The sequence below is a fragment of the Budorcas taxicolor genome, chromosome 9, assembly GCF_023091745.1.
Source record: "Budorcas taxicolor isolate Tak-1 chromosome 9, Takin1.1, whole genome shotgun sequence".
Classification (NCBI taxonomy): Eukaryota; Metazoa; Chordata; class Mammalia; order Artiodactyla; family Bovidae; genus Budorcas; species Budorcas taxicolor.
In genome coordinates this window covers 24882710-24895535 of record NC_068918.1, presented here as the reverse complement: position 1 = coordinate 24895535, position 12826 = coordinate 24882710, and the positions used below count along the sequence as shown (strand labels likewise).

Below are 12826 nucleotides of genomic sequence, written 5' to 3'. Positions count from 1 at the left end.
TCTCCACACTCTCTCCAGCATTTATTATTTGTAGACTCTTTAATGATGGCTGTTCTAAACAGTGTGAAGTGGCTCCTCATTGTAGTTTTGATTTGCATTTCTCTAGGAATTGGTGATGTTGAGCATCTTTTCATGTGCTTGTTGGATATCCACATATCTTCTTTAGGTCTTCTGCCCATTTTTTCTTTGGGTCGCTTGTTTCTTTATATCAAGCTATATAAGCTATTTGTATATTTTGGAAATTAAACCTCTGGGGTTGCATTATTTGCAAATATTTTCTCCCATTCCATAGGCTGTTTTTTCATTTTGTTGATGGTCTCCTTTGCTGTGCAAAAGCTTTTAAGTTTAATTAAGTATGCTTTATTTTTGCTGTTGTTTCCATTACACTAGGAGATGTATCAAAAGAAATATTGCTGTGATTTATGTCAAAGAATGTTCTGCCCGTGTTTTCCTCTAGGAGTGGTCTTACATTTAGGTCTTTAATCCATTTTGAGTTTGTTTTTGTATGGTGTTAGAAAATGTTCTCATTTCACACTTTCACGTGTTGCTGTCCAGTTTTCCTAGCCCCACTTATTGCAGAGACTGTCTTTTCTGCATTGTATATTCATGCCTATTTTGTCAGAGATTATCTGACCATAGTGTGTGGGTTTATTTCTGGGCTTTCTATCCTGTTCCATTAATCCATGTGTCTTTTTGTGCCGGTACCATACTGTTCTGATTACTATAGCTTTATAGTATAGTCAAGTCAGACAGCATGATTCTTCCAGCTCTGTTTTTCTTTCTCAAGATTGTTTTGGCTATTCGGGGTCTTTTGTGTTTCCATACAAATTAAACAAAAAAAAATTTTTTTTTCTCCAGTTCTGTGGAAAATGTCATTGGTAATTTGATAGGAATTGCATTGAATCTATAGATCACCCCCAGTTATCTTTTAAAAATGGTTTGGTAAGATTGGTTTTTTCAAATTATGGTCCAAATAAGATTCACATGGTTGTTGTGGTGTTTAAGTTTGCTTTAATCTAAAACACTTTTTAACACATTTCTTTGTACAATTCATTGTTGAAGAAACGGGGTCAGTTGCGCCTAGAATGTTGCAGCCTGGATTCAGCTAATGACTTCCTTATGGTGCTGGTACACTTGTGTTTCTACCCTCTGTGTTTCCTGTGGACTGAAATTAGATGTAAAGTCTTGGTGAGATTCAATTATTGATTCGCATGTTTTGCTTTCTGATGAGAGAGTACATGTGAAGGTGTGTAGAGCACGTGTTATCCTGTCAGGAGACTTGTGGCATCTCATGGTCTCATGTAGCCATGCTGAGATCCATCAGTGAGTGTAGATGCTGCCCGGCCTGATTCTTTCATTTTGAAGTTCTTCCTCTACCTTCTACCCAATGATTTGCCATCTGTTTGTTACCATTGCCAGATAATCTTATCAGCAAGTTGTTCATTTTAATAGATGTTGTGAAAGACTCTAAAGAGAGCTCTGATAAGATAGCAGTGCAGGCAGCTTTCCAAAATTAAACACAAATACCCTTATGTTACAAAATAAAGAGGTGAGACAAAAAGGTTTTCAAGATTCTAGAATTGGATCATCTTGGAATAGTCATCTGGCATCCACCATTGGTTAAATAGCTTTAAGGCAAGTCCATGTACATCTTGAGTTCTCATCTGTGAACTGGGTCATACATTATGACCCTCTCCAACTCAACACTCCATGCTCCTTAGACAAATATGAGAACTTGGCTAGTCAATTTAGTACAAAAAGATTTTAGAACAAAAATTCTCCTTTATTGGTTATTATTCTGTTGTGATCTTTTTAATGCAAGCTTCTATAAATTCTTTAATTAAAGATAAGTAGAAGAGCATACAGGATCACAAAATCTAAACAGTATCAAAAAGTATGAAATAGGAAATAAATAAAAGCACCTTTGTTTTCACCCACTGCCAGTCAAAGTTAACCAGACTGATAGGGTTGGGTTTTTTTTTTCCAATTTTTTAATTGAATTTTTTATTCTGAGATGATCACAGACCACATGCAGTTGTAAGAAATAATACAAAGAGATGCTGTGTACCTTTGCCTAGTTTCCTTGTGTTAGTATCTTGCAAAAGTGTAGTATAATAGCATGACCACAATATTGAAGTTCATACGTTACATATGGAACATGAATTAGTAGACTTTTAAATAACTTTTGACATCTTCCTTGTTTGTGATTCTTAGGGCTGGGTTCTGAGTTAAGTGACAGTGGTAAGATGAGGTCGTGGGAATAGTGTTTATCTGTTGTTCTCATTTGCTTTATTCAATATATGATGCCATATGCTTTATTTATGCTGTGCTTTATTCAGTATATGATACCATAGGCATTTTCTCTCCCTAGGCACTTCCTAGTCCCTCTTGGACATATCTTTTTTTCCCTCAACTTTATATTGAGATATAATTGACATATAACATTGTGCAAGTTTAAGTCTACAATGAGTTGGTTTTATATATTTATATATTTCAAAGTTATTTAACACCATAGCATTCATTAACGACTGGTGCCACTTCACGTAATTACTGTTTCCTTTTTGTGGTGAAAACATCTAAGATCTACTCTCTTAGCAACTTCCAATTATATACTATAGTATTGTTAACTCTATCTAGTCCTTTGAAGTAATCAAAACAATGGGAAGACGGTCGGTTGAGAATTCCTGATGTCATCAGTGTCCATGAAATACGTTTACTATATTAGTGCTTGCCCCAGAAAACGCCATACATAGTCTTCCATAGGTAAGAGTGAGATTGCAACTTCTGATGACAGTTGTTTGCTTTTCTAATGAATTGGGACTTAGCAGTTCTTTTCAGGGTTTTTTTGGGAGAACAAAGACCTAGTTTCATTCTGCTAGATTGTGAAAAGGGAAAACTTTCCCAAGAAGGCACAAATCTCCCATGTCAAGTAATGATGGGAGTGTTGAAAACTAAAACTTGCTCCTGTTCTGCCAGAGTCACTGGGTGAAAGGAGTTTCCTCTCGGGCTTTAGAGTAGAAGGCATTGAAAAGAAGCATAATTATAGCCTTGACTAAAAGTGACCCCCTGGGATTTTCCTTTGTCGTGCCATGTCACTTAAAACTTAGAATACAGTAATCGTGTACAGGCTGATTCACCTGTCATTGATCCTCATTTTATATGTAGCTATGTCGTCTAGGAAAAGTTTTCACTTTCTTTTTTCTTATTTATTTATTTTATGGCTATGCCACGCAGCATGCGCGATCTTATTTCCCTGACCAGGGATCCAGCTCGAGCCTCCTGCAGTGGAAGCATAGAGCCTCAACCATTAGACTGCCAGGAAATTCTCTCTTTTCTCTTATAAAAGCAGAGTTTCACAGTACTAAGAAAAGGGACATTTAAATGTTTGACCAGTGATATCTTGGTGGCTTAGCGTTATTTATATGTACATTTATATGCAGAATTGTACACTAACTAGTTCACAAGAAAAAAAAATCAGCAGACTCTAATTTTGACTAATCATAATGGGAAAAACAGGAGGAAAGGAAAAAACAACATTGGGATTCTGAGTCCAGAAATGATTAGAAGACTGAGGCTGATATGACAGAAAGGGAAGCCCAGAGGGCAAGAAGATTTGGGCACAAAGACTGCAAGTTTTGTTCTTACATTTGAGGTGATAGCCATATTTCTGACTCAGGTTCAATCCCTGGGTTTGAAGGATCCCCTGGAGAGGGAACTGGCAGCCCACTCCAGTATTCTTGCCTGGGAAATTCCTTGGACAGAGGAACCTGGTGGGCTGTAATCCCTAGGGTCACAAAAGAACAAGACACGATGGAGCAACTAACAACAACAACACTAGTTGCCTTAGTGTTGTTTTATCGGAGTGCTCAAAATCAGTGCCTTCTGCGGCGAGGCGAGCCGTGGAAATGAGTGACCAGGACCTGGTGGGGAGTGAGGGCATCTGTCTCTATTGAGAGGACAGCTAGAGTGCCTGCTGGTGTGATTGCCATGTCTTCTGGTTTCCAAGAGAAATTATGCATTAGATTTTTTTTTTTAACACTAAAGCAGGTAAATAATTCAAGTTTTAAATCAAAACTTCGTTCCCTATGTGCTTCTGCACCATCTGCATTGCTCTAGTATAATTTCGTTTAATTCTCAACAATTTTGTACTTACTGACAGAAAGCTCCAGAAACATGTTTTTGTTTAGTTCCTAAGTCATGTCCAATTCTTTATAACCCTTTGGACAGTAGCCTGCCAGGCTCCTCTGTCCTTGGGATTTCCTAGCAAGAAGACTTGAGTGGGTTGCCATTCCCTTCTCCAGGAGATCTCCCCAGTATATTTTACAGCTATCACCTCAAGCATTAAGAACCAAACTTAGCCTTTGTCCTCAAACCTGCTTGCCCTCTGGGCTTCTCTTTTTGTCTTATCAGCCTCAGTGTTCCAATCATCTCTGGACTCAAAATCTCAATGTTGTTTTTTTCTCCTCCTGGCTTTCCCATTATAATAGGTTGAAACCCAAGTCCATTGATTTTTTTTCTTGTGAACTTCCTCCTGGTTTTCATTCCCTTCCCATCCCAGCTACGGTATTTCTAACCCTCCTCCTGCTCTATGATGCACGTTCTCCTGCATTCTAGCTCCTATCTGGAGTCTTTTTCAAATACCTCTTTCATTATCTCTCTTCTCAAAATCCTCTGTGGGCCTCTATTACATAGTCATATAAATTCCACAACTTCTGCCTAGACCTCCAGGTTTCAGAGTAGTTTTATCTTAGCTGTCTCTCTCCATTTCCCCCTTGGAACTAACTTCCTGCTTCTTTAGGTCAACTCTCCTCTAATCCAAGGCTTCTTAGGTGGCTAAAACGGTAAGAAATCTTCCTGCAATGCAGGAGACCTGGGTTAAATCCCTGGATGGGGAAGATCCCCTGGAGGAGGAAATGGCACCCCACTCCAGTGTTCTTGCCTGGAGAATCCCATGGACAGAGGAGCCTGGTGGGTTTCAGTCCGTGGGGCCGCAGAGTCGGACACGACTGAGTAACTAACACGCTTTTCCCCCAGTCCAGCCTCCCAGCTTGGAATCTTGAGAGTTCAGTTCAGTTTAGTCACTTGCTCCTTTTAACTTCATGGCTGCAGTCACCATCTGCAGTGATTTTGGAGCCCCCCAAAATAAAGTCTGTCACTGTTTGCATTGTTTCCCCATCTATTTGCCATGACGTGGTGGGACCAGATGCCATGATCTTTGTTTTCTGAATGTTGAGTTTTAAGCCAACTTTTTCACTCTCCTCTTTCACTTCATCAAGAGGCTCTTTAGTTCTTCGCTTGGGCGGGGCTGTCCCTCGACCTTGACTGCTGGTTTGGCACAGATTCTCCCACCCCTTATTTTAATGAGGCCCCCAATCCCATTTTGGGCTTGACTGGTGGCTTAGTGGTAAAAGAATCTGCCTGCCAATGCAGGAGACCCAAGTTCTTTCCCTGGGTCAGGAAGATCCCCTGGAGAAGGAAATGGCACTCCACTCCAGTATTCTTGCCTGGAGAGTCTCATGGACAGAGGAGCCTGGTGGGCTACAGTCAATGGTGTCGCAGAGTCGGACATGACTGAGCTACTAAATGGCAACCGTCACTGTTTGGGCTGCAAGCCTCAGGGCAAGAAGGAAGTGGGATAAAAGAAGACCGCAGATGGATCCTGTAGTAGGGGCTAGGCTGGAGAAGGGCTTCAGATTCCCATGATGCCCTAGCTGGGTCTTCTGCTATAGGAGGCTTTGGTCTGCCTTCTGTTACCAACACAGAGAGTTTCTTCTCCTACAGACTTCTGCTTTCTCTCCCTCTGGCTAAGGGCAAAAATTCTGGCTTTGTTTCTCTGAAAGTGTACTAATTATAGGCATTTTGTGCTTTGAATTCAATGCATGCTCCTGAATCTTGCAGCCCACCCAGTTTAACATGCTGTCAGATAACTCGGTTGCTTTAATTTACTGGAGCAACTTGTTGGTCAGTTGATTAAACTTCCCTATTCAGAAAACCTTGAGAGAATTACTTATTTTAGTGAAGTAGTGAGAACTCACTGAAATAGATCCTCTCTTGCCCTCTTTGGCACTTTGTTTAAGCTCCTGCAATGGCAGGGGCACCTAGAATTACAGTTAGCTGAGCATGTGACTGTCTCCCATTTCACTTTGAGTGGTGAACAGCCATCGCTGCTTGTATGTGTCTCCAATAACACCATGTCTGGCAGGTGGCAAGCACAAAACTCACGATACGTCCTGAGTCTGTCGTGTGTGTGTGCTCAGCTGTGTCCAACTCTTTGCGACCCTATGGACTGTAGCCCGGCAGGCTCCTTTAGCCATAGGGGTTCTCCAGGCAAGAATACTGAAGTGGGTTGCCATTTTCTCCTCCAGGGAATCTTCCCAACCCAGGGGTTGTATCTGCATCTCCTGCATTGGCAGGCGGATTCTTTACCACTGAGTCACCTGGGAAGCCTCCAAGTCTCCAAATCTGTGGCTGTTACTGAGATATGAATGTGGGATGATTGTAATCCCCAATAACAGGGCAGTGAATGACAGGCTCTTAAAGATAGTCCACTCAGCATGAGTCTCAGATTCTCCAGAAGCATTTTGCATTCAGTTCAGTTCAGTTCAGTCACTCAGTGGTGTCCGACTCTTTGCGACCCCATGAATCGCAGCACGCCAGGCCTCCCTGTCCATCACCATCTCCTGGAGTTCACCCAGACTCACATCCATCGAGTCAGTGATGCCATCCAGCCATCTCATCCTCTGTCATCCCCTTCTCCTCCTGCCCCCAATCCCTCCCAGCATCAGAGTCTTTTCCAATGAGTCAGCTCTTCCCATGAGGTGGCCAAAGTACTGGAGTTTCAGCTTCAGCATCATTCCTTCCAAAGAAATCCCAGGACTGATATCCTTGAGAATGGACTGGTTGGATCTCCTTCCAGTCCAAGGGACTCTCAAGAGTCTTCTCCAACAACACAGTTCAAAAGCATCAATTCTTTGGTGCTCAGCCTTCTTTACAGTCCAACTATCACATCCATACATGCCTGACCCTATTTAATCAGGACAATTACCCCCAAAATGAGTGGTATTTTTTTTCCCCTCAGTTGCAAGTTGTTTCATACCATTGGCTTGCTAATAGACAAAACCACTAATGGCAAATCTGTGAATGCCAAGGGCCCACTGTGCAAGTGTGGATGGGTAGATGAATAGATGACTAGAAAAAGTAGTTTGATTAAATGATGTGTTTGCAAAGGGCTTACCATGCTAATACATGAAACATTTTGATCAACAGTGTTCAGAAGGTTAAGCTGAGAAACAAGAGATGAAATAACCTGGAATAATAGATACTGTGTAATAATAAAAGCAATTTTTATTTTTAGCTTTTCTGTCTCTCTTCATAGAAGGAATAAAGTACATAAGGTGAAGATTATAGTGAACTTTCTCAGCTCTCGGTAAGAATTCATTTCACTTCCTTCTCATATCCTTTTTTTCTTTACCAGGTGACGGCTGTGGGCACATAGTGACCTATAAGGACAGTGGCACCATGACATCTAAAAATTATCCAGGGACATACCCCAATCACACTGTTTGTGAAAAGACGATCACAGTACCGAAGGGGAAGAGATTGATTCTGAGGTTGGGAGATTTGGATATTGAATCCCAGACCTGTGCCTCTGACTACCTTCTCTTCAGTAGCTCTTCTGATCAATACGGTAAGAAAAGAGCTCTCGCTTTCTGCGAGTGTGGGAAAACTTGAGATGTGGCGGGGAGGCAAGTGGTGTGTTACAGCCTGGGGAGATCAGAAGAAAAACTTGCCCTTTGTAGACTCTCAGGGTAGTTCACATGGATACACGTGCTTTATAAGCCACAACAAAGACAGCTGAGGAAGTATTAGCATTTTGTGTGGGTCTCAGGAGCTTAGTCTGAGTTTATGTCTTGCTGGGAAGAGAACTGGAGATGTGTAGCATTTGGCTAAAATATCTGCAGTTCATTCATTCATGTGACGCATGAACAGTGGTCATGTGTTTAAGTTCTCTGTGAAGGTCTAGGTGGGATATAGCAGTGAAAAGACAGAGTTCCTCTTTTCGTGGCGCTTGCACTGGTGGAGGGACGAGTGGAAAACAACAAACAAATGCATCTATAATACGAGAGGTAGTGAGGAAGAAAAATAAGGAATAAGAAAAGGAAGTCATCCTAAGATGATATCGAGTCTGGTTCTGAGCGTGTTTGTGTTCAGATGGGATGGTCAAGAAGCCTTCTCCAGCAAGAGGGCATTTGAGCAGCGACCCAAGTGGGCTGAATGAAGGCACAGTACACCTATGTCTACGGTCAGTTTTCTGGGTAGGGGAATGGGAAGTGCAAAGGACAGTTTTCAGAGTAACCTTTTGATATTAAGCTCTTTGTGGTTTCAATATGCTGTTAGCACATTGGTGTCTGAACTCACATTAAGAGTGACCCTACAGTCCTTAGCCCAAGGAAACAACTTGGATTTAGATGACTAGAAAACAAAAACAGTCTCAATATACAGGTTCTTCCGAGGTTAGAGTTTTTCTGAAATTCACTGTGCATACAACTCTGAAAATGATACAGGTTTTAAGCAAAACTCTGTCCACCTGCTAGTTTCATAGGTAATTTCTCTCAAGCACACAGCTTTCTGGGCTGTCTTTACCTTTGCACCCAGAGATTCTTCACGCCTCCCAGTGTGGTGCCTCCTCCCAGCATGAAAACCCAGACCAGACCAGAGGCTGTTCAGAGGTCTAAACTTATCTAGCCCTCATGGAGGAAATGGAGAAGGCAATGGCACCCCACTCCAGTACTCTTGCCTGGAGAATCCCATGGACGGAGGAGCCTGGTAGGCTGCAGTCCATGGGGTTGCTAAGAGACGGACATGACTGAGCAACTTCACTTTCACGCATTGGAGAAGGAAATGGCAACCCACTCCAGTGTTCTTGCCTGGAGAATTCCAGGGACGGGGGAGCCTGGTGGGCTGCTGTCTGTGGGGTTGCACAGAGTCTGACACGACTGAAGTGACTTAGCAGCAGCAGTAGCATGGAGGGAAAAACAACCTAAGTTTTGTTTTGTTTTTTAAATGCCTGGGAATATTATCCGTTGTAATGATGGTTCAGTTACTCTGCCAGTAAAGATGGTTGATTTCATAAAATTTGTTGTTCAGTCACTAAGTCGTGTCGGACTCTTTGCTATGCCATGAACTGCAGCAGGCCAGGCTGCCCTGTCCATCACAATCTCTCTGAGTTTGCTCAAACTCATGTTCATTGAGCCGGTGATGCCATCCAATCATCTTATCCTCCTTCTCCTCCTGCCTTCAGTCTTTCCCAGCATCAGGGAAAGATTTCCTATGAGTCGGCTCTTCACATCAGGTGGCCAAAGTATTGGACCTTCAGCTTCAGCATCAGCCCTTCCAGTGAATATTCAGGGCTGATTTCCTTTAGGATTGACTGGTTTGAGCTCCTTGCTGTCCAAGGGACTCTTAAGAGTCTTCTCCAGCACCACAGTTAGTGGAGAAGGGCATGGCACACCACTTCAGTATACTTGCCTTGAGAACCCCATGAACAGTGTGAAAAGACTTTCATAAAATTAAATTGCAATTAACAAGTTGCAAGTTTTTAATTCTGGTTTGACTCAAAGGGGAAAAATGCAAATTCCAGGGGTGCTGGGAGCACTGACTGTTCGGTAACTCTGGTAATGGCAGGTGTATTAATTTACGGAGGCACTCTTTAGGGAACCCCTCACTAGCCAGGACATTGCCTCCAGATTCAGAAGGGGACACTGAGTGTCAGAGCTCCCATGTAGAATGCAAGGGAAGGTGCTACAGGGCTAGGACAGCTTTCTTACAGCTCGTCTCTCTGGGGAAGCATCTACTTTCCCTGAAGATGAACAGTTAATTCCACCAGCTGACAGAGCAGCAGTCTGATCATCTCTGTTGCTTTAGGTCTCAGCTTACTGGCTGAGGTGAGAACTAGAAAGGGGGGCAAATTGTCCTGAAGCACGATTGGAAAATGGATGTGGCTTTCCCATGCGTTTTTGATGTATGTTCACAAACAGAAAAGAGGAAAAGCCTGGGATTTAACTGTATTTTGAGAACTTCCTTGGTGGCTCAGATGGTAAAGAATCTGCCTGCAAGGCAGGAGACCCAGGTTTGATCCCTGGGATGGGACGATCCCCTGGAGAAGGGAATGGCAATCCACTCCAGTATTCTTGCCTGGAGAATCCCACAGACAGAGGAGCCTGGCAGGCTATAGTCCTTGGGTCTCAAAGAGTCGGACATGACTGTGTGACGAGCATTTAACTGCATTTTGGGAGCTGGGTTACAAGGTGATCATGGTTGGCATCAGGGCACTCCAATGCACGTTTCTAGCTTCTTGAATTTTCAAGAGTTAGACACTTCACTTGGAAGTGAGTAATGAATTGCCATTCATTTCAATAAAGCCCAGTAAATTCATTTTTCTTTTTAGATTTTTTTCCTACATAGTTGTGTTTGTTTTTTAAAAACAAAATATATGCTCATATATTCATAAGCATATTAGAGAAGGAAATGGCAACACACTCCAGTGTTCTTGCCTGGAGAATCCCGGGGATGAGGGAGCCTGGGGGGCTGCAGTCTATGGGATCGCACAGAGTTGGACACGACTGAAGCTACTTAGCAGCAGCAGCTGCATTCATAAGCATATTCATTGTATGCCAGGCATAGGTTTGGCCTTAGGTAGATTTTCGGGAATCCTCAAATTCCCCCCTGCGAGGTTATTACTATTAACTTCTTTTTGCAAACAGAGAAACTGAGGCATGGTGAGTTTTGTTGTTTCTTTTTTTTTTTTTTTTTCTGCACTGTGTAGCTTGTGGGATCTTAGTTCCCCAACCAAAGACTGAACCTGGGTCTTGGCAGTGAAATCATTGTGTCCTAACTAACCACTAATCATTGTGTCAGGGAGTTCCCAAGATTTTTTTTTTTTTTTCAACCAACATGCTGAAGATCACACAGCCAGTTAAGGGATGAAAGGAAAATTTATGTCTATGTCTCTGTGGTTTCAAGACATCTGTTTTCAGATGTCTCTTTCTCACCAAGTCCCAACACCCAAAGAAAGCCTCATGCTCCACTGCTGTTCCCAGGTGGCTTCACCCAGTACTGCATCAGACAACAATTTTGCCTAAAACACAAGTGCAGTTAATATTTTGGGTTGGGGATGTTCTTAAATAAAATACTTATTAATGCTTAGAATTAGTTTATTTTGAGACTGCTTTAAAGATTTCTTGATCAGTCATATTAAGGCAAATCTAGTAGACAAGAATAATAGAAATGAGCAATAAAAGGAATACATGGAAAGGAAGTTAGAATATTTCAATCCTATAAGCATATTTTAAAAGAATTAGGTGGCTCAGAGCCACATAGAGCGGGTATACACATGCATATACATATAGGTTGCACCTATATATTTGTGTCTTTGTATAATAATTCTGAAGCGCATTCTCGGAGAAGCTGCTTGTTCATATATTTGTACTTAAAATGTTTCAACCAGTGATTTGAATATAGTAGATACTCTGTGAATAAATGGTTTAAAATGTGAATTGGCAAGTTCAGTGGCAAGGAACCAGTTAAGCAAAGCATGTAATACTTATTTGCAATATTAAACAGCTATCTGTCAAAAAGACAGTTAACATGGAAAGCTGCTTATGATGATGATGTTGTTGAGTCGCCAAGTCGTGTCCAGCTCTTTTGCGACACCACATACTGTAGCCCACCAGGCTCCTTTATCCATGAGATTTCCCAGGAAAAAATACTGGAGTGAGTTGCCATTTTCCTCTCCAGGGGATCTTCCTGATCCAGGGATTTAATCTGACTCTCTGGCATTGGCAGGTAGATCCTTTACCGCCGAGCCATGATGTAGTGTTAGGTAAAATATGAACACATCATAATGTTATAATAATAGAAAAAAACCTCTAAACAGAGTGAGAACATAACTGCAGCAAATTGTTAGGAGGAGGATTTTAGAAGGTTCAACTTGGTGTATTGTTTTGTCTTCCCTTGACTCTTGTTTTCTTTAATAAACATTTGTTTCTTAATAAAAACAAGTAGATTTTCTTTGACTAAGATCACTGACTTTAGACCTATATTTTAATTTAGTCCCCGAGTCAGTTTGAACTTCCTGGCATCTGCCAAGAAGGAAGAGGAGGCTGGAGTGCTTTGTTGGCCTGGGTGAGCTGAGGGAGTGGGCTTTCCTGTGGGGCTCTTGTCCCGCTCCCTGGAGGAGGTGAGGCCCCTCTGCAGCCAGTGTGGCCCCAAGACTGGAGGGAGGGTCCTAGGGACGCACAGCACCTGGAGGGGAGTGCGCACTGCGGGGGAGTGGGGGTAGAAACACATGCTCTGCAATTTGGCCTGCCATTCCAGTATACTGGGCTCTAACAGCTACATGTGTGGCTGAAACAGCTAAATAGTTTTTGTTTATCCAGCTCAGATTTTTTCCAATAAATTGCTAAAACCCATTGCCAAGAGATTTTAAGACTTAACACTGTCAGACTTTTAAATGTGGAGTTAATGTTTCGAAAGAGAATTATGTCTTCTGGCATTCATGTTTGGAAGCTCTGCCAAGAGTGGACATAGTTGGAATGTGATTCATTAACTGCTGTAAATAAGCTGAGGTTGTAGTTTTTAATCATTATGCATTTAATTTGTAATGGTTCTCCCCGCCCACCCCACACTGATTTTGTTTTAAAGGTTTGGTGCATATACTTTGAGGGCTTTCATTCACGGTAGCAAAATGTACTGTAAACAGGTGTGACCCACATCAGCTTTCACAGTGATCAAGGAAAATATACACCTGAGCTCACTGATTGTTAAG

At 42.1% G+C, this 12826-nt stretch overlaps 1 protein-coding gene across 1 annotated transcript in view; it reads left to right on the top strand.

Annotated features, from left to right (window-relative positions):
• DCBLD1 (discoidin, CUB and LCCL domain containing 1) overlaps positions 1–12826 on the top strand; it is a 76012-nt gene that overhangs the window by 19269 nt on the left and 43917 nt on the right. Inside the window, exon 2 of the mRNA XM_052645495.1 lies at positions 7475–7687. Coding sequence (XP_052501455.1) covers positions 7475–7687 — 213 coding nt within the window. The remainder of the gene's footprint in view (positions 1–7474; positions 7688–12826) is intronic.